The following is a 22827-nucleotide window of genomic DNA, read 5'->3' on the forward strand; positions in this document are numbered from 1 at the left end:
GGGTAGGACAGATTGCGGTGGGTTTGGGTTAGGAAAGGGCTTTGGGTTAGAGGCTTGAGATGGTAATGGGTTTGGAATATGGTTAAACAGGAGGAGCTGGGCTTAAAGAAAAGGTGGGCTTGAAGTTAGAAGCTAGGCCCATAGAAGGAACCACCTCCCTTGACATTGGACCCAGATCTCCCACTTACCACCGGGCCCACTGGACTGGCTTAAAAGAGAGTTCCAAACTCATCCCATCATCACTTTCTTACCGAAAAGATCTTCTCTCGTCAGAGAATCCACCTTCCCAAGACTTTCCCTCGAGAATCCCGGGTCCGAGAATTCAGATTTGCAAAGTTGGACTTTCGAGGGTCCAACATTAAATGAGTTGGATTCGCAACACGGGATCTCGGGACGAGAGGAGGATTCGCCGCCACGACCTCGCCAGAAAGTAAGGGGTTCATTACAACAGCCTTGCTCCACAAATGGCCGCAAAGGATTTGGAGGCTAAGAATCTCGGACCCTGTAAGAACTTGGGGCCGGTTAAAGGCGTGAGATTCAGAGCTATTGCCTTTCTCAAGTGACAACCAAAACCTCTCCAACCACAAATTTCAGCCCGGTTACCTTCCGGCACTACAATGAAGCCTTTACGCCGGCCATGAAGGAGTTCGCAGATCATAAGGAAAGAGCCATGTGCATTGAGACCCGAGTTGAAGAATAAAACCGGCTCTCTCCATCTCTAACAGTTTTTGCAAAGTGTCCAGGGGGTTTGGAGTAAATAAAGTCTTCCAACAAAGATAACAGTCTCTTAGCAGACTCTTTTCCCATGAAAACAGACTGTAGAGAACCTCTGCCTCTCTCGAAAATACGAAGAAGGAAGAAGGAACCCCCTTCTTCCACAGAAGGAAGAAGGAACCCCCTTCTTTAACAAGTATATAATGCAGTAATAGAATAATAAATATATAGTATGTAGGGCATTATGCATGTGAAATTTGAAGGAAAATACACCAAAAAGTATATAATGAAAACCTTCAAATTTGATCATACCTTTGCAAACTCTAGGAAACCCTTGCAAGTGTCTTCAAAATTAACCTATATATGAAAAAGGAAAAGCAAGCTTAAAAAGAGAAAAATTCTTGGCATATATTTTACAATTTCTAACATATAATATTTGCATTAACACAAAAAGATAAGAAAGGCCAAACAATAAAGTTGAGGGGAGAGATGAAAATCTTTATAGCAGAGCTCAAGTCAACTACAAAAATAAAACCAAGAAAAAAAAAATACAGTAGCTGTCATTCCTTTTCAAATTTGATTATGTATGTTGATTTTTTTATTGTTAGGTACACTAATAGATTATTGGTGTACCTATTGCATATGTCCCACGTATTAGGATTGTACCCTTTGCTGCACTTTTTAAATAAATTTCTTACATTTAAAAAAGGTTGTTAATATTTTTGTTGGCAATTAGCAACAACGGACTTTTAGATTGGTATCAAAGTAGTCTTTTGGTTGGGTATTGGAGCGACATTACCAATTGATAAACCCTTAACTTTAGGTCTTTTTTTAACGCTTCAATTGTGAAATAAAATATCGCAACATGTATATCTAGGGATTAGTTGCTGCAGAGTGAATTCTCCCTAGATACATCTAGGCAATTATATTTTGGATCTAATCTGAGTATATGGATTGTGCTAAATATTCAAAACCCAATTTTGTTTCCTAAAGTATTTTTAAGACATAGAAATGGTCCAACTTAGGGCATTGCCCCACTCTGCCTTATGTGAACAATTTGGACGGAGAAACAATTGTATTTTCAACAGCGCTAATTATCTACTTCTGAGTAGAAATCCATATAAATTTGTGAGTGAATGTGATTGGCAGTGTCTCTTCTCTCTCTTGTAGGTTTTCTTGATGATATTAAATTCTAATTCTTTCAAACCCTTAGTACAACCTCTATACTTAGGCTGTTCATCTTTCTAATAAAATCTTCACACTAGTTATATTAAGAAAGCATATACGTACAATTTTTTATTGGTAATCTGCACACGCACCTAGTGGATCTTGAACCCATGACCTCACCTTCCATCTTGTTATTATGGAATAAGGAATGACTCGTTGGCTATACACATACATATACATATACATACATACATACATACATACATATATATATATACACATTTTTTTGAGCTTATTGGTTTGAAGTAATGATTATTGGTTTTGTGTGTTTTGAGCTTAAATTATGGAACTAGAATGAAGGTATTCTATTTTTTTGATAAGTAATAATAATAGTATTAATCATGAAGAAGGAACAAATAAAGCAAGTACAAGGTGTTCACGATGGTAAACACTAGAAAAAGCAACAAACAACAACAAAGATAGAAAAAGCAACTTAGGGGATAATACTAAGGGAAGAAAGAAACTCAATAATGGAAGAATAAGTCAAAGAACCCCAGCGCCTAGACAAATCAAACAAAGTACTCGGGCTTAGAGCTTGTAACTCAACAATCAATTTCTCTTTAGCCTCAAAAGAGCATCAATTTTTTTCCATCCAAACAACCCACATCAAACAATCAGGAACCATATTCCAAATGTCTGAAGTAAATTTCCCTAGCCAAAAACTCCAACAAGACACCAAACTCTCCATAGAACCTGTGACATTGGATCCCAAATACTTGTAACATTTGTACCCACAACGAGTGAGCTATAGGACAGTGTAGGAGAAGATCCACAGATTCCTCATTACAGCAGCACATACAACACCGATTCGCCCAAGAAAGACCCCGGAGCATCAGATTATCCAAGGTAAGTATCCGACCATGAGCTGTTGTCCACATGAAAAAGCCACCATTTTAGAAACTTTAACCTTCCAAATACCCTTCCAAGTGAAACTAGGGATAGAACCACCCCAGATCTTATTGTAATAGGACCAAATATCAAACTGGCCATTCCCATCAAGACACTAATGGGAACTGTCACACCCAACACCCCTAGGAATTTGAACTTGAATGAAATCGAGGAAAGAGAAGACAACTTCTAATACCCTCTCGTGAAAGTCCCTATAAAATCTCAAATTCCAAAAGTCCCTATAAAATCTCAAATTCCAAAATCTATCATTTCCACCCTCTTAATGACACAATACATCAGAAATGCAAGCTTCCTTGTCATTTGAACACGCATACAACTGAGGGTAGAGCATTTTAAGTAAGATATCCCCAACCCACCTATCATGCCAAAAAAGAATACAAGAGCCATCACCCACCACTAGGGCCAAATGTTTGGAGACTCTCTCCCAACCTTCATTAATACCACGCCAAAGAACACACCCATGGGCCCTTCTACATACTTTAGTATTCCACCCCCTTGACCCTCTCCATATTTAGTTGCAACATCCCTCTGCCAAAGATGGGTTCCTTCTAGTCCAAACCTCCATAACCACTTTCCTAATAGGCCTTGATTGAAACGCACTAACTTCCTAATCCCCAAACCATTTATATCTAAAGGTGAACGCACCTTCTCCCTAGCCACCAAAGAATATTTGAAACACTCTTTTGAAGACCCCCATAGAATGAAGGTATTCTTGGATTGAAAGATAGTTTCTGAAAGAAATAAAAGGGATGGGATGGGATGGGATAAGTTTAAGGATGACGCTTTTTAGACGAGACAAATGTGGGACTGTATTTCCAAATCTACATTGGATTGGGACGGGTCTATGGTGGGATAACCACCCTCAGGTAATGAGAAGCCAATTTCATTTTAATTTTATTTAAGCGTAAGCTGCAATCTTTTTGTATCTGGACATGAGATGTACTATTAGTTGATTGGGTCTTATTTTGGGGTTTGTTTATTTTAGTGGGATTTATTTGTGAGTTTATTTATTTAGTTTGGACTTAGGTATCAAAGCCAAAGGAGACAAAGTCTCATTAAGGTTAAATCTGTCATATATGACTCATTGGGCTTGATAACTAGCCCAGACTAAATAAATAAACTCACAAAGAAAACCAAATCAAATAATGATATGGGAAGTGCAAAGAATATATATATATATATATATATATATATATATATATATTTTAATTTAGTTTTATTTCTTTTTGGAAGTCAGCTGTATTTCTATTTTTCAATTCAATTTTAGTTTAGGCATTCATAGTTAATTAGGTTATTAGTATTTTAATTAATTTCCTAAAGTCAAGGTTATTTTTGTAATTCACTAATTGGCTTCCCACCAAGAGCCTTGTAACTTAATGGCATTTTCTAGTCTCCTTTATAAAGAGAACTAGGGATCAAATACCCCCTACCTCCACTTGTTGTAACAATTATAAAAAAAGATTCACTAATTGGCTTTCCTAAGTCAACTAAAATTAGGGTTTAGTTCTAGCACTCTATATGAGAATGCTATTATACTGCAACGAGACAAGCGTGCTTGATTAATAACATTTCTCTTAAATTTTCTAATGGTCTTATGTTAAACATATCCAACACCAGGTACTGACTTCTAGGTTTGTTCTCTCTTACTTGATGCTGATTCCATGTAAGTCTTGAGTGCTGACTCCTAAGTAATCTATCTTTTTTATTTTTTTGTTCTTCAATTAGTTGGTCACATCCATTTTATTATTGTCCATGTCCTGTGTCAGATAATTAAACACCAAAATAAGCCCAAGGGACCAATAGTACAACCCATGTCCATAAACCAGAAAATTACAGAATTACCCCTAACACAAGAAATAAATAATTAAAAATTAAAAAGAATTTGGCTTCTCACTGCCTTGCCTGCGTTGTTGTTGGCAGGGAGAATTGAGGGGGACGTCACAATCTTTTCTCCAAAATGTTTATGAGACATGAATGTTTGAGAAATCTTTGAATGCTGAATTCATCACCTTGATGCCAAAGAAGATGGAACCTAGGAAGATTAAATATTTATGCCTGGTTAGCTTGTTGGGGAGTGGTGCCAACAGTTTGTCAGAAGAAGACTCACTAAGCCAAAATAATAAGTGGCAGTAATATTAGACTTTATGCCTGGTTACTCCTTGGGTTTGTTGTAACAAGACTTTATGCGACTAATCCCTCATAAATCAGAAAACGACTAATACAAACGAACTTTTTAAATAAAAAAAAAAAGTTACTCTAGGGATAATAGGCTGGTCTTCCCCAAGAGCTCACATCAACGGAAAAAAGAAAAATGGAGGAGCCTATGATATGCTAATTACTATTCACACCAAGCACACACATAAAAAGATTATACCCAATACACAAGGCTCTCACTTATGTCAAACCCATAACCACAACACATCGCTAGGGCAAAAGCACAATAAAAACACACACATGAAGGAAAAAAAAATACAAAACAAATGAACAGGGAAAAAAACAACAAAAAATAAGGCACTCAGTTTCAATCTGTTTGGGTTGAGCGATTTGATTCATTTGAAGAGTGGGAGAAAAGTCATCCTTTTTTTTTTTGTATAATTTGATAGTTACAATGGGGGAGGAGTGACGTCCATCTTTTCAGCCTGTTATCTTAATTTTATTTAAAAAGAAACAAAAAAATTAAAAAGAAGATGAAAAATTGCTTCTCCTTTGCTTGGAAAATATTGCTGACTCTAGAGATGATGGACAATGTTTTTTCAGGATTACCAACAGACATGCTTACCTAAATTATTGAACAAAGTATAACACTGATTAATTAATTTAGATGAGACTGGCCAGTAAACCCAATTAAGACAAAAAGAAAGGCAGCAAAGTCATACAATCACATGAATTCATGACATGCTTACTCCAAGGGGATATACGTAATATGAACAAAAGTTCAAGAAATACATTAGAGTACAAAAGCTAAAAGGAACCAATTGATATACGGAATGTAGCAGGGTCATGACTTATTTTAGCATTGCAGTAGTCAGGAACCCAAGAGAGAGAGAGAGAGAGAGAGAGAGAGAGGAATATAAAAGAAGATGAAGAGAAAAGAACTCAGATCAATAAAAAATATAACCTGTTCAGCATAGTTTTGTGGAAGAGCTTCCATAGTGCTAGTACTTAGCTCCATTGCAAGATCATAGCAGCGCAGATTGTTGTTAATCTGTACACAATGACAACAGGAGATTTTTGTTAATATGTACACAATGTCAATAGCAGAAACGTATAATAAGTTAATTTCAATGCAAGTGCCAAACATTGTCCCAGGCTACATGATCAAATAACTCACACACCATTGCACACAAAGGTTCCAGACCAACTTCAGAAGCAGGTTCTTCAAGTCTCTTCCTCTCAGCGGCTTGAAAATCAATCATAACCTGAAGCAAGATAAACTGTGAGGTCCAAAAATGGGGGAAAAAAAAAAATCCACATCAAATCTCTTAATTATATAATAATGACTTCTAGCAATAATAACTGATCAATTAACCCACTCACACAGTAAAGAACTACATAAGAGATATTATCATCAAGAGAAACTAAGAAAAATCATTCGTTAATAACTCCCTCAAGCGAAGCAATTGAATACATTCATATTTGAAAGAAGTAACTTTTTTTTTGTAAGAATTTTATTGATGAAAGATTGTACAAGTAAATAGGGAACAAGTGGTGTATTTTGGCTGTATACCCAAGAGTTCTGCTACAAAGATCATGAATACATTGAATCTATGAAATCATACAAATTTGAAGGTCTATGATATAGGGCATTATGATGTGGCCAACCATTCACATGGCATGCTGACATGGCCAAATAATCTACATGGGCATCATGAGTTGGCCTTCTAATCCACATGGGATGATGACATGGCTGAGTAATCTACATGGCAATGGACGTTATTTTAAAACATGTGACTAATTGTTTTTAATGTGCAGGTTATAGTTACAATTTTTGATCATTCGATGGTTACAATAGGGGAGGGGGGATTTGAATCTTAGATATCATGAGCACACCAGGAGATGCCAACCAGTTGAGCTACAAGGCTCTTGGCAGGTTATAGTTATGATATTTAAACGTGTGATAATTGCGTTACATGTGCTAGCTATAGTTTGTTATGATTTAACACATGATTAATTGTTTTTGCATGTGCTAGCTATAGTTTGCTAAGGGGTTGTTATTAGGGATGATGTCCACCTGCGGTTAGCATAACCAACCCCTTAGTGTATAAATAGTAAGGTTGGACATTGTAAACTCAACTTTGTCATTGAATAAAAATTTCCTCTAGAATCAGAATTGAGATTTGACGGAATTCCAGAAGTTTCGAGGGATGTGAACAAAATATAGTTGAAATTAAAGCCTTCTTCCTTCGTACTTTATTGGATTAGAGTGTTGCTTTTATTTTTCCTCCTTGTTTTTCTCTCTTAAATTTGTTTGATCAGTGTATTTTGAACTGATTGTACTTCTCTCTAAGTACACCGCCGGTGTACTAGGTTGTTTTCTTTCTAATAAAATTTTTTGTTCCAAAGTAGCATTCATTGTTTGGACAGTTGCTTTGGGGAAAATTTTGACAATTGATAACATACACGAGAAAATTATGGGTTCTAGATTGGCGTTAAATGTGTAAATGCAGTGGGGAATCAATAGATCATCTTTCATTGCATTGGCCTATTGCAATCCAGCTTTGGTCTATGGTATTCACATTGTTTGGTCTCTACTGGGTAATGCCGAAGTCTGTGGTTGAACCTCTAGCATGTTGGCAAGGGAAGTTCGGTTGTCATCACAACAATATTCTCTGGATGGCTGTCCCTCCTTGTTTGTTTGATGCAGTGCATTTGGCAGGAGCTATACAACCAATTTTTTGAGGATTCTGAAAGGACAATAATGAATCTAAAACTTTTATTTTTTAAAACGATACTAGATTGGATGTCTATTGCAGAAAGCCACTCTATCTCTTCAATTTATGATTTGATGGATGCTTGTAATTTGTGTTCTTGATTGTATTGATCCCCAGTTGTATACGTCGTGTATACTTGGGTGACTCTCTTTTTTAATGTTTGAATAAAACTTTTATTATTTATTTAAATAAAAATAAAAATAAAAAACCATTACTTATTAAAAAAAATCAGAATTGAGATTTGAGAATTCTCTCTCATTATGCTGCCACTTTCTTTCTCTTTCTTTGAAATTCCAAAATTTTCTTTTGCATCATTCAACTGCCATCCACTGACATCAAATAGAAGAGAGACCCCTTGGAAGGTCTGCTTCCATCCAATGTCGTCAAATAGAAGAGAGATCCAGCACAATGAGATTTTACTCTTTCCATAGATGGCTCTTGCCCCGCAAAAGTCCTCCTAATCCTTTCACTCCAAATTTGCCACTTCAAACGAGATGGAACTATATTTTTCTTTACAAGTAATGAAACTTTATTGATACCAGAAAAAAATAGTCACCCAAGTATACAGGATGTATACAAATGGGGACAGTACAATCAAAGCCCACGGATTACAATGATCAATCAAATCATAAATTGAACATAATGAATAGCAACCCACAACTGACATCCAATCCAACAAGGTTTTAAAGAAGAACAGCTTAATGTCCGGAAAATAGCGTTGAACTATATTCCACACTCTAATTCTGTAAGTTTTGTAATGTCATAGTCCAACTTGATGCAGGACAGTCTTAGAATACGTGTGATTAAGGGGCTTTCTTTCTAGGAATGTGGTGAGAATCAAGTGGGTAAGATTTAGAATCTTAGGTTGGATATGTAGAAGGCAAAAAACTTGATTTGTTGAAAATCAGGTTAGGAAGGAATATGACATGAGAAAGCTGAGAAAGGCAACGAGAGATAAGATTAGATACGAAGGAAGAGGGAGGACAATTCCAAGTAAAAATTCAACAAGCTTAACTTTCAATTCATTTCATCCCCTCAACAAAGAATACAGAGCAGACATTTTTTATGGCCAAGATTACTTCCCAAGGCAGTATTCACTTTTTAAATATATATATATATATATATATATATATAAGAAACTTACTTTATTAATGTGAGTGTTGTTATGACTGCAGCATAGACTGAAAAAATCATATACATGGAGAAAATTGAAGAAAAAAAATTGTTTCATGCACACTTTATAATTACTAAATTATGTGAACCAATTCAAGAATTATTTTGAACTTTTAAGAGTTGTAATTTAATTTTTAAGGGATTAATGCATATCAAATATGTCTATGAAAGTTTGGCTTAATCACCTGAATGATTGCCAAAGCAATTCTGTATAGCATGACATCAGTGCTATTATCCCGAACAATTTGCACCTGCTCTCCTAGGATTCTGAATAAATCAACTGCAGCTGGTGTATACAGCTTTCCATCCTCAGTTTTCTTTGGTGGCTGCACCTTATCAGCCTCCAAGATATTCAAGTACCATTTCTAGAAAACAAAACCCGTAAAAAGCAATAGTTACATGGGAGAAGTGGTCTGGCTCAACAAGCAAGGTGATTTGCGCAATATCATAAATTATCAAATATGATTTGCAACAGATTGATAAGGCTGGAAAATAATTTACCCTTGTTGTAGCTTGCATTCTCTCTACATATGCATTCATGAGGGGATCCATGGCACCACTCTCAGAACAAACTTGAGCCAAAGAGTCATCAACACCAAGCCCAATCAGGTTATCTTGGTATTCAACTACCCAACCAGTTACCTAGTTGTAGGCAATAAGAAAGAGAAACAAAAAGTCGGGAATAAGAAATTCAAATGATAATATGAAACACATTATACGTAAAAAAGTCAGAAAGAAAATATGCTTCAATAAGCAAAATACTGAAACCATTTTTCCACCCCCAAGTACTTTAACCACAGTTGCTTCTAAGAAAAGTGCCATGTCTGATGTAATTATTAGGCAGTAGGGCACTCCAGTGATGTAATTACCCAATTGTAGAGCACTATGAATGACCTCTGGACCAATAATTACATCAGTCAGCAGCATCAGAAACAGCAAAGTGGAGTTTATCATCAACTAATCAGCAATTTTTATGAATTTAGATCATTCATCACTTGATAAACAAAGGAAATGCTAACAAACTTCTATTAGCATAACTGTTACTATTATAATATCTTTACAATGGTAACAAAAATTGAATTTATCCAAACTAGATTCCATCAAAATCCAAAGTGCAAGTATAGCTACAATGGCACATCTTGATATGAGTTAACTTGCAAATGGACAAGTTGTTCCATGTGCCATAGCACATGGTCTGTTTACTTCTGCAAAGACTATTCGCAAAAATAAGACGCTTGCTTGAAAATCATAAGGAATTGAGCAAAATACCTTCAAAATCTCTATATTTGTTAGTTCATTCGCCCTGTCACCGAGCAATCTAAGCATCTGAATAAACCTCTCAGTATATAGATTTACCATGAGTTGGAATATTTCATATCTGCCAGCGTGGAAGACTGAATCAGTACAAATAAAACATTTACATGGAATATAGCCCTCAACACAAAAAATGCTTCCTAAGCTCAACTTAAGTACAGGCAAATATGATGACAGACCCATCCATGTGAGCTCACGCACACACATACACCTGCACAAACTACAAAATTATAATGCTAGCGGAGTTAACCATTCCAATAAACAAGAACCTTGCTCACAAAAGTTCGACTGGGCTTTGACCATTGGCTCACACATGTAGCACCAAAGTAAACCATATAATTACCAGGAGCCTATGTAGCCCAAATATAAATTAATAACAGGTACAAAGACAATCAATACTAAAACCAAGCCTTAATCCCAAAATTTTGGGGCCAGCTATGGATTATCAACAAACTAGTCAAGTATGGGACAAATATTCTTTTCCACCATTTTATTCTATCTAAAGGCATACTCTTGGTTTACCTCCTTAATTGACGTGCTTTTTTACTTCTACTAATGCCATTCTAGGTCTTTCTCTACCTATCTTTGTTCTCTCAATTTGAATCAACTCACTCATTCTCATTGGTGCATTAATCGCTCTCCTCTATCAAACTTTTTTTTTAAAGGACCTCTACCAAACTATTTCTTTTTTTTTTTTTGGATAAGTAATCAGAAAACTTTTATAAATGAAAGAAAGTTTTCAAACTATTTCAAACTATTTCATAGACAATCAATCTTACTATTTCATAGACAATCAATCTTTCCTTTTAAATTATTACATTGCAACCCACTAGAATTTGCACTCAGTAGTATTGGATTGTCTGTAAGGTGTATGGCTGTTAAGAAACTCTTTTTTTTTTTTAATGAAAACAAAATGGTAAGATGTAACAAGCTACAGAACCATTCATTCCCATATTCCTCCAGAAATTTTCAGACTGCTGCCTTTTAAGAGTTCAAGGCAAAAACTGTAGTGCTTTGCTGAAGGTGAATTATAGAAAATAATGTGACTTTGGGTCTCCATTGGTAAAATGTTGTGAATTGAAGTTTGCATAGATTTGAAATTTGGATCAGCAAAAGAGAGATATAGACTCAAATTAACGCCAAAATCTTTCTTGAGCCCTGGAAGAACAGAATTACATTTGGAGGGCTGAGCCATTCACTACTAGATTAACAAACAGGGAAGCCAATTGTTTGGCATCTAACTACTACCAACACCAACAAACAAAACCTTTAGTAGAAGGTAACAACAGGTGTAAAACCAAGCCTATTTAGGTCAAAAGACTAAGACATCCAACAGTACACCATAAGGGAATAATCAAGGAGTAAAAAGATGATAAAGAGAGAAGCTAATCTTAATGACAAACCTCAAATCAAGAGAAAGATGGATACACTAACTGAATGCTCACTAAGAAAACAGATAAAGTTTTAAAAAAAAAAATTTTAAAAAAGGAAGAAGAAGAAGAAGAAAGAAAGAGGTAAATTAGACACAGTGCAAACCTTGGAGGAAAACAAGGGGCGACATAGTCATAAATATCTCCAAGCTCTTCTCCAATCTGAATGTCAAAAAAGAAACAACCAACATTATGAATGAAACAAAAATCTAAATCAGGTTTTTTACAGGCTCATAATAGTAATTGAATATTGTAATCATTATTTCTGACGCTACCTAGCATGAAAAGCATGAAACAAAAATCTAAATCAGATTTTCTACAAGCTCATAATAGTAATTGAATAATGCAATCATTATTTCTAATGCTACCTACCATGAAAAGGGCAAAGTCATGTGTTGCATGTTCCCTAAAGATGCTAATTTGTTATTCATTGCCTACTGTTCATTTGAAGAAGAATTCACAAGCTCAAGTTTTTTTATGCATAAAAATCTGATCGACTTATTGAAGCTAAGGAGCTTGCTCTATATTGGGCAAGGTGACAAAGAAAGAAAGGACAGCAAGGATTATTCAGAATTCCAATAGACAGCAGGATATTGAAAACAAACTCGAGTACAAGTTGTCTTCCAACATGCGGAGAAATAATGTGGAACACAATCTGAAAATGTATAATAAAGAAATAATGTTTATATAGCTATATTGTTCAAGTGGTAATATGGCAGCCTACTTTATTTTTAGTTTATTTAAAGATATTTGCTTCTGAATTATTTTTATTACATACAACCTGGATTAATCTAAATCAAGGGACATGATTATTTATTTTTAGGGATGAAAAATGTTATGTTCTTATCAATAAGAGATTATGATATCTTTGTAAGACAACTCATCTTATAAGTTATAACTAACTTAAAACTCTCTAACTTAATAATTTACACACACACACACACACGAGTGTGTGTCCACTCAATAGTACATACACTAGTATCAGAAATACTTTTCTTCAGTCTCCACCTAGAAGTAGAGCACAAAAATATAACTATTGTAAAGTTAAGTTGTACTTACTGTTCGAGCTTCCTCCAACGCTGCTTTAAGGTCCTCAAAAACAAGCTAATACACAAATTACTGTCAGAATAAGAGATACTTAACATTTCAATTTTTATATATCAGAGCAAACATTAAAAGAATACCTCTGTCAGAAGTTTGTTAAATCGTCCTTCAACAGTCTTCCTTATTTGCTCATAACATTTATCCTTATAGCCTTTTTCCTGAACCTTCAATTTCTGCTGTGGTGTTATATTTGTTGAAGAAACTGTTACATTGGTTGACTTCCTGCAGGAAATAAGAAAAAAGTAATAAAACTATATGTGCATCTTAAAAAATAAGGTTGTGATATACAGTTTAAGAAAGCTTCTGTGACAGATTATACGCAATATGAATATAAGGAACCGTGACTTGAAATCACAATCAAACTTCAAGTTGAAAGAAAGTAACTGAAATAGAAAATTAATTCAAAATATTTACTTGGCAGTTCTACGAGGATTTGCAATTGATGCCAGTGCACCAACTCCCTCAGCCTCAGCGGCTTCCTCAGCAAGTTGTTGATCAAGGATTTCTTGCATTTCAACAACCCTAGAAGGGATAGAAACAGAAGAGGAACATGATTATACACTACAAGACTAGCACAAGAGTGAAATGAACCAAAATGACCTAAATAAAAACTCCTGTCCCAAATTCTAATTTCTTTATTCCACTTTTGGACGTCCCAAAATGTAGTCCTTTTTGAAAAATCAATAAATAAATTTCCAGCTTACCCTTTACTTTATTTAAAAAGTCAATATACTTCCTTCACTAGAATTAAATTAATGAGGGTTGTTTTGAAAATTTGTACCTTTTATTTAAAAAAGACAACGCATTAAATGATGTTCACTTACACCCTCCAATTGTTACATACAAGAAAAGAGGAAATCAATTAAATCTGCAACAAAACTCAGGCAAAAATAAAGATGGCCAACAAATGAATACATCTATGACCCTTAGGCGTTACCACTATACCCCGAACAGCAAAATAAAGCGAACAACTCATAAGAAACTGTGCAATAAATTAGCATATGGTCAACTGTTGCAATAACGACAGTGATACCTCTTTTAATTACATTATGCCCCATCATAATCTTCCCCAAAGCCATTTTCCTTAAGATAACAACTTTCTTAGGAGCCTTTGTACGCCCTACACTCTTCTATGGAAATAGCATGTCAATGGTGGTTGACTGGTACTTGTGCAACTTTATGGGTATCTCCCATTCCTGTTTTCGCGCGGCATCTTTTTTTTTATAAGTAACAAAATTTTATTGATAAAAAAAGAGAGGAAGCCCCTGTTTACCAGGGTGTACTTGTTGAGCAGAATGATCAAGTTTTCAAATTAAAATGCCCAAGCAAATCTAAAAGATTAGAACAGGGAAGAGATGCAAAGGCTACACTCCAATTCAGAAAAGAATGAAAAAAAAAAGAAGAAAAAAAAAAAGAAAAAGAAAAAAAAAGAGAGATTTAATCTCAAGGATGGACCGTTCACAACCCTTGAAACTTCTCGTATCCCGTTTCCGCATGGCATCATATGGATGGCCTGATATCCATCAAAAGAAAAATAATATGCAGGGTGTGCAGTCTATTACATTGAAAGCCCATGAGGCAATGACTCACAAGAGGGTGCATTTAACAAAGGAAAAGGTTTGACTCCAAACATGTTTAGAGCCTTGGACTCCAACCACCAATAGAAATATGACGTGTAACATTATATGCAATGCACAAGACTCACTTGGTTGGTTGGGTAAAGTGAGTCATGTGCATTGCACATGACAAGGACTAATGCCATCTTTCCATTGGTGATTGAAGCCAAACTTTCCTTTAAAAAATATAAAAACCTGGGTCGAAAAGTCAAAATCCCAAATGTTAAATCCGGGGTTGCAAAGTCCCCACTCTGGACCAAATCATCCTAAAATCTAAGTGAGACCCACTCTACTAACATAAGCCAGTTTCCTAAATTGGGGTTTCAGATAGGGGTATAATGGTTTAATTATGATGTAAGGAGCAAAAGGGAAGGACGAAGAGGGAAATCAGAAATGATGAGGGGTTGGAGAGGAAGAAGAGGGACATCTAGAAATAATGAGGGGTTTTATGCATGTTGAAGGAGTCCAGAGGATTTTTCTGGTGTTTCTGGATTTAGGGGGGATTTTTTGGTGGTATGGAATATACAGGGCATTTGTAGGGTTTTTTTTGGGGGGGGGGGGGGGGGGAAGGGGGGGTGTTTACCTTTTCTAGATTTTTTTGGGAATGTTATCCTCTCAAGGGGATTGGTACGGAATTTTTTAAAAAAAAATTGATAGATAATCAGACTTTTATTGAAAAAAATTGAACATCATGTTCACGATGGTGAACACTCCGAACAAGAAACAAATACAATCTAATCAAGAACTAAAGGAAATAGAGGCAAAGAATTCAGATAAAGGAATACAATTTGTACAACCCCAACTACGAGCCCAATGAAACAGAGTACCAAAGAGGAGAGATTTTAGGTGATCTAATGTTCTCTCATTTTCTTCAAAAATGCGAGTATTGCATTCCTGCCAAACTAACCACATTAAACATGTTGGGACCATATTCCAAATGGTTGAAAGATGTTTTCCAAACCAGTTTCTCTAGATAAAGAAAAAAGAGCTAACTGACCTCGGCATTACCCATTGGATCCCAAACATTGCAAAATTTGAATTATTTTCTATAAATTGGTCTATAACTTTGAATTATTTTCTATAAATTTTCTGTCACCTATCAAAACAAAATGCACATGTCATTCTCTGAAGGGGATTGATACCTAATTTTCAATTGGTATATAATTTTGTATTATTTTTCTATTTTTTAATAAAAACATCTATGATTCTTAAAAACAAAAGGCACATCATTTTTTTTTTGAAAAAAAAAAATAGTAATACCAAAGTAACCCCACAACACTAGTTTAGGAAGAATGAGAGGAAAGAAAGAAAGTAAAAAAAAAAATCCAAAAATAATATACAAGATTATATATAAGATGATAAAGACTAAGGATGTTCATCACAGAGACATACCTCAAAGCACGAACCAAAGTTTGTGGGCTGCAAAAAAGATCAGACGTAAAACAATTAAATGATCGTCAGAAGAATCACAAAACAAATTCCATATGTAACTTAAGCAATAATAATTTTGAAGCATGTGTACCAAAAGAGAGGAAAATAAATCCATAATGTCTAATGACCAAGAAAGAGACCATTAACAAGCTTAATCCTCTATTCCAATTTAAATGTCATAGTTTGAAATGAAATAATGTCTAATGACCAAGAAAGAGGATAATAACCTTACCAAAATGCCTGAAGGTGAAATGAATTTTGTTTTAAATAAGGGAAAATATGGGAGTCTTAAGTTAAAAATGCTTTTTATTTTTTGGAAGTGAACAATCCTTTTAGAGATGCCTGTAAAGACCTTTATATGGTTTTGATTGATCTAGAGAAAGCATATGATAAGGTCCCTAGAAAGGTTATGTGGTGGATTTTGGAAAAGAAATGAGTCCCTCTGAAATATATTAAGTTGATTAAGGATATGTATGACGGAGTTATAACTAGTATGAGAACAAGTGGAGAAATCACAAGTGAGTTTCCTATCACTCTAGGTTTGCATCAAGGATCAGCACTAAGTCCATGTCTCTTTGCACTAATGATGGATGAGCTCACTAAATCAGCACAATAAGAAGTCCTTTGGTGTATGCTTTTTGCAAATGATATAGTTTTAATGGATGAAACTAGAAGTGGATTTAATGCCAAGTTACAAATTTAGTGAGAAGCTCTAAAATATAAAGGCTTTCAATTAAGTAGGACTAAAAAAATGTCCACGGAATGTAAGTTTAGCAAAAATAGAAACAAATATGAAGAAGTAGAAAGACTTGATTGTCAAGTGATACCAAAGAGCGACAGCTTTCAATATCTTGGATCAATAATTCATAAATATGGAGAAATTGAAGAGGATGTGATGTGAATCATAGGATAAGAGTAGGGTGGATGAAGTGAAAAAGTGCATCACGAATATTGTGCGATCATAGAATACCTTTTAAGGTAAAGTGAAAATTTTATAAGACTGTTATACAACCAGTTGTGCTCTATAGAGCTGAATGTTGGGTTGTTAAGAAGCAACATATTGATAAAATGAGTATGATTGAAATGAGAATGTTAAAATGGATAAGTGGAACACAAAACGATAGAATTCGAAATGAGGAAATTCACTTAAAGATACAATTAGCCCCTATTGATGAAAATATGAGGGAGAGTCGCTTGGAATGGTTTGGTCATGTTTAGAGGAGAGCAACTAATGCACTGATAAGAAAGAGTGAGTTAATCCAAGTTGCAGGAATTTTAAAAAAAAAATGTAGAAGAAGACCAAAAATCACATTAGTAGAAGTAATAAAAAATGACATGTGAAAAAAGGAAGTAACAAAGAGTATAACTTTAGATAGAATTGAATGGAGAAGAAGATATATGTAGCCAACCCTAACTAATTTGTTGAGAATCCATAGCTGACCGCGAAATTTCAGGACTAAGGCTTTGATGTTGCTGTTTGTTGTTATTAATGGAAGTAAACACTCCTTTTGGTGCATCCCAAAATGGAAAGCAAGATCCTTAATATGGGACAGAGGAAGCAATTAATAATTTCGTTAAAAATAATATATTTTTTTTCAGATTATTTATGATTAAATGGTTGACGATATAAGTTAGTTAATACAATCATTACAAGGGGCATGAGGGACTGCAGCAGTTGTACGTGAAGCATACAAAATGCTAGTAATTCATCTAAGCTAAGCATATTCTTCTGCTCACAAAATCTAGCCCAAATAAACATGAAATCACAAAAATGATCAACAGCCTAAACCAGGAAAAATAAAAATAAAAGCCAATCAGTCTCGACGCCAAATATCAACCCAAAACTGTATCACAGCCATCAACTTCCACATTTTTAAAGCTTAAGCAATATAAGCTTTAGTATTCGGCTACTTGCTGCACAAAATTGCGGGATCAAACAGATCTCTCACTACGTTGGGCCTAATTTTGGTCATCAATGCAGTGTGCCATTCTCAATGGTCTCCCTCAAAAATTAGTTGCCTGTACATCAAATGCACACCACCTTCAAGCAGAGAAATTTAAAATATATATATGTGTGTGTTTACCACCTCTGGCCCCACATGTATCTCAATTTTACTTTTTTATTCTTTGGGTGGGGCAATGATGGAAGAGAAGAGAAGAGAAGAGAAAGAGAAAGGTAGAGATGACTCTTAGCAAGCCAGAGATAATTGCTAACATGCTTATCATACTAATTTCTCAGCACATTTTTACTTTGTGGCATTTGCAAATAAGATAAACTAGAAGGCAAGTAAATACCAATAAGCATTTTCAAAAACATGGATCAAAGCCAAATCTCAGGCCAGTTCAAACCACCAAACACAAAGTATTATATCAAATCTCAAGTAATACATAATTTATAAAGGTTGAATAAGTACAAAATCATTATCAGAAAGAACCTCATTAAAGTTGGGTGCAAGAAATAAAAAGAATTTCATATGGTAAAAAATACTATCACAAATTCCAGGTTTTTCCAGATTGGAAAAAAAAAAAATGTACCTTTCCTTAGAAAGTTTATAGAAGTTGGAAATATGACCCCATAATGTCTTCTCAAATGTCTCCCAAGTCTGATCCACGTCTTCAAAATATTCTCTGTTTCATGTTCCAAATAAGAGAGAGAGAAGTCACTAAGCCTCAGAGTAGAATTAACCAAAAAAAAATCATAGAAATAAAACTATTGAAGTTAAAGGCTTAATATTAAAGGCACCATCATCATCAAAGCCAATTTCTACTTTCCACACTAAGGTTGTTCTTGCAGCCAAAAAAAAAAAAATCATTCAAATTTTCAAAGTAATTAAATGTTGACTACATCGAAGACAGATAGTTTGAACTTTAATTTATAAAAATGAAAGCACCAATGCTGCTTTGAACCAAGAATTAAAAACCACCAATCATCAGCAACTCCAGATTAAACTAGCCACTCAATTGCATCTTTAACGTCAAGCTCATTGATACAATTATAAAAAAAAATTAATTCGGATGTAGAGTCATAGTAATTGCCACAATAAGAATTTTCCCAATCCTCATAAATAGGCTATAGTATTAGGATTGAAAAATACCAAAAGATTTGCTGGAAAACTGGCAAGTACTGAGCTTACAATTAGCTTAACATTTTTTTCTTTGTTCATTTTTTCCCCTGTTCTAAGTAGTACCCAATAAGTATAAGTAACTTTCTGTCTAGGACAAAACTTATATACAGTAACTTGAATTCTGTTCCTTAGGTAACCCTTTTAAGTTTTAGACATCCGTCACTTTTAAACATCTCACCAAACATTGTTTAAAACATAATCTTTTTCCATTTTCTTTCTCTCTGGCTCACATCAGCTCTCTCTCTCTCTCTCTCTCTGTGAAAACCTAATGGCTTCAGATCTCTCCACATCTCAAACTGAATAAGAAATTTGGCTTCAGTAGTCAACAATCCTTTTGTATTCCTTCAGATTTGGTCCATTGCAAGCTTGAAATCTGCAAGGCCTTCCAACTTGTTGACTGCATTGGTCATTCCTTCAATTCTCAGCAAATATAATAAATTGGCCAGTGAAAGACATCCATTAGAGGTGGTAAGGAAATTTTTGTGATAGTTTCTCTGTTGCCATCAATGGGAGCTTCTAGTGTTGAAATTGTCGGTCCAATGAGAGAATTAGAAACAGAGTTCAAGGAACCTTGAAGTTTTTGTACAGCAAAGCACATCTCTCCAACCAAGAAATATATTTTGGATAAAAATTGAAGTCAAAGCGTTTCATAATTTCGAAAACAAACCATGGATTGTGGATTTTACTGAAGCGATTTCTTCTTCGGATGAGTGTGAGAAGTCCGAAGAAATCTAAAGTCATTGGATTTTTGTGAGTTTAGGGAGAAAAAAAAAAAAAGTAAACAAAAAGATAGGTTTTTATCAACATTTGATGAGATGTTTAAAATAGACAAATGTCTAAAATTTAAGAGGGATACCTAAAAAACAATACCCAAGGTACTGTATCTTAGTTTTTCCCTTTTGTCTGCTAATGTCGAATGATAATTGCTGGAGCAGTTTCTTTCTTATTCTTCTACAAATTAAACAACTTTGGCTTGACATATAATCTCCTATAATTGTATTTATCAATATGAACATGTGATGGAAATACAAATGAAAATAAATCACCTAGTTTTGAAACTTTCGATTTTCTGTTACTATTTACTTATTAGAATCACCCCAAGCTTTAATATAGATTGTAAGCTTGTAGGAAAGTATCATTCTAGTTGGGTGAATTGACAAATAAATAGAAGTTGAGAGAAGGGTGGGAGGGATGCATAGAGCCTCTGTCGAAAGGAATGACAAAAAGGGATCCCCTGGCCCCTGCTAGCACCAGTCAAGAATGTGACAAAGAACTTTACAAGACAATACAGACCTTAGCCTGCCAACCTCTTCCTTGTGAGATGCTGCAGCTGCTAATGCAAACCTCCGCTTCCCATCAAGAGCTGTTAACCTCTAAGACAAATTTAAGGACAAAATCCAAAGACCAGACTATGAGTGCAATTTTTTTTTTTTTGATAGGTATAAAAAATAAAAAATAAAAAGAAAGTGTACTCATACACTATAGTATTTGAAGTTAGTTCCAAGTAATAATAAGTACATAAGAAAGATAACTATTACCTCATAAGTGTTAACAAGTTCTTTATCATCGCTCAAAGAATCCCGTGCTTCGGCTGCTTCAACAGAAATGGACATCATGCCCTCAACATCCTATCAAAAGATCAAGACGTCAACTAGCAGCAAACACACCGCAAAGTAGAAAAAACAAATCATTAGATTCTAAAGATTCATGCCTCTAGATTTAAAACATAAATAGGCATGCTTCACAAAAAATCAACAACATGAATAGTCAATGGCCTCTTGGTCCACTGGCTATTCCAATTGGCAAGAGAACATTTTATCAGGCTATTCCAATTCCACTTGATTGCTGATTAGTTGCATGGGACTGGTGGGGTTCAAACACAAGTGCTGAAACACTACAGGAGTTACTGGAACCACTGGGGTTTTTCTTGAGCCCCAAGATAGATGGGAAATTTTGAAAATGGAACAATATAACTCCATTTCCAGAGTGCACAAATTGTATAGATAAACTAGCACAACACACAGACGTAATATTCAGGATAAAAAGCTTATTCAACTCAGCTAAACACACCCACCTTCAAGGTTGTATTTAAGTTGTTCCTTGCATTGCTAAGGAGCTTTATTTGATCATGGTTTTCAATTAAGTTTTGGCATTCTTGACATAGCCTGATGCACAAGGCAGTAATATTAACCACAAAGTCAGATACATAAATATTGCAATGGAAGTTTACAAATAGGATGCCAAATTAAACCCCTTATAATGTTAGAACACCCCCTCAATATATCTCATCAACAACATACTTTTCAATAGAAACAAAGTTTTCACGGAGTTGGTCTATTGTCTTCTCAGATGAGGAAAGAGATTCCAGCCCAGCTTGTGCCTGTTCAACCTGCAGAGTCAAAGAAGTATCATGTAAGCACATTGAAATATGAGACTTGTTAAGCTTCCTCAACTCTGTAAAAGTCTCTGTATAGAACGTAAGAGAAAAGACATGGTTGAAAATAATTATGACAGCAACTTTCCCCACAAAAAGGAATGGAATTTGTGTATAAACCTGCTCTGCGACCATTGTACTAAGCTGTGCATCATTTGCCTGTCAATAAAAACAATAGCAACATTCAGAGTTGACAATCTAAAGGTTAATAAAGAAAGTCATTGAAATAAAAGCCAATATAATGCCTTTTCTAACTACAATTATACTTTAACCAACTTTTTAAAACATCTCTTTTCCAAGTACAACCATATCTCGACCAACTTTCAGCAAATAAGCAAATAAACTTTCAACAAGAACTATGTCCAAACTATAACGAACTAAGAAAAGCGCTAGCCAAATTTGCGGTTACAACCCAAAAGAAATAGTCAAGTTGCAATTGAGCTTCTTGTAATCACTTATAAATCCAAGATCCACCTAGTAAACACCCAATATAGGACTCAACACATGCCTACACAACACACACTCATACAATCCAATTCAATTAAATACACAAAATGGGGTATCACAATCTCCCCCACTTAAATTTTTGACATCCTCGTCAGTGCTTACATTGTGCTATAATGTCTTCGAGCCACATGGCAATACCATTTGCTCTAATACAATTTATAATGACATGAGGAAAGCGCTAACTACACCTACGCTTATACCCCAAAAGGACTAGTCAAGTTAAAATTTAGGCTCCTTGTAGTTGTTACCCAGTATATGCCTGATGTGGGACTCATCATACACCCACACAACACACTCAAACAATTCAATTCAATTAAATCCACACAATTTAGGGTATCCCAAAAACATGCTCTAATCAGCTTTTTTTAAATAAATAAATAAAATCCGATCCCGATGTTTTTCCATAAACCCACTCAATAGGTGCCTCCAACATCAGCAATATTAATCACTGTCCATCCTACCTGCCTTCATAGATGATATCATTCATTCAAATATCCCCACAACCTTTTATCCAATAACAATAATGCTTGATTGAAAACATGAAGGTTTCTGATACCCGAAATCCATTTTGTAAAATGGGAAGACACCTTTACCAGTTCACCACATGATATTTGAATTCATATCCTAGGTAAGCTCAAGAAAATATCTTGGTAATTTCTCAATTATATTTTCAATAGGACAGGTATAGAAAAGAGGTGAGAAACATGTGGGCCAACTCAATAAACTGCCCTTGATCAAAAGTCACCCTTTAATCTTTCAACAAATACAGTTTCTTTCAACTCAATATCTTTTTGCTTTTCAATCACCCTATCCCCTGGATATGTTGTTACTAGTAGTGAACACCTTGTTTGTCAACTTTGAAAGGCTTTGTACAGTTTGAGGCAACCTCCTCGTGTATGGTTTGACCTATTT

General features: G+C 34.9%; 1 protein-coding gene across 1 annotated transcript in view; it reads right to left on the reverse strand.

Moving 5' to 3' along the window:
- The window catches only part of LOC142619674 (exocyst complex component SEC6), a 44939-nt gene that overhangs the window by 20437 nt on the left and 1675 nt on the right, over positions 1–22827 (reverse strand). The window contains exons 2-18 of the mRNA XM_075792885.1: positions 21529–21567; positions 21275–21363; positions 21049–21139; positions 20513–20602; positions 20268–20347; positions 18385–18477; positions 15811–15837; positions 13217–13324; positions 12883–13024; positions 12758–12802; positions 11805–11860; positions 10224–10332; positions 9456–9596; positions 9140–9319; positions 6186–6269; positions 5969–6055; positions 1027–1071 (exon numbers count right to left, since the gene is read on the reverse strand). Of these exons, the coding sequence (XP_075649000.1) occupies positions 1027–1071; positions 5969–6055; positions 6186–6269; positions 9140–9319; positions 9456–9596; positions 10224–10332; positions 11805–11860; positions 12758–12802; positions 12883–13024; positions 13217–13324; positions 15811–15837; positions 18385–18477; positions 20268–20347; positions 20513–20602; positions 21049–21139; positions 21275–21363; positions 21529–21567 (1506 nt within the window). The remainder of the gene's footprint in view (positions 1–1026; positions 1072–5968; positions 6056–6185; positions 6270–9139; positions 9320–9455; positions 9597–10223; positions 10333–11804; positions 11861–12757; positions 12803–12882; positions 13025–13216; positions 13325–15810; positions 15838–18384; positions 18478–20267; positions 20348–20512; positions 20603–21048; positions 21140–21274; positions 21364–21528; positions 21568–22827) is intronic.

This window comes from Castanea sativa, chromosome 1 (assembly GCF_040712315.1).
Source record: "Castanea sativa cultivar Marrone di Chiusa Pesio chromosome 1, ASM4071231v1".
Taxonomy (NCBI): domain Eukaryota; kingdom Viridiplantae; phylum Streptophyta; class Magnoliopsida; order Fagales; family Fagaceae; genus Castanea; species Castanea sativa.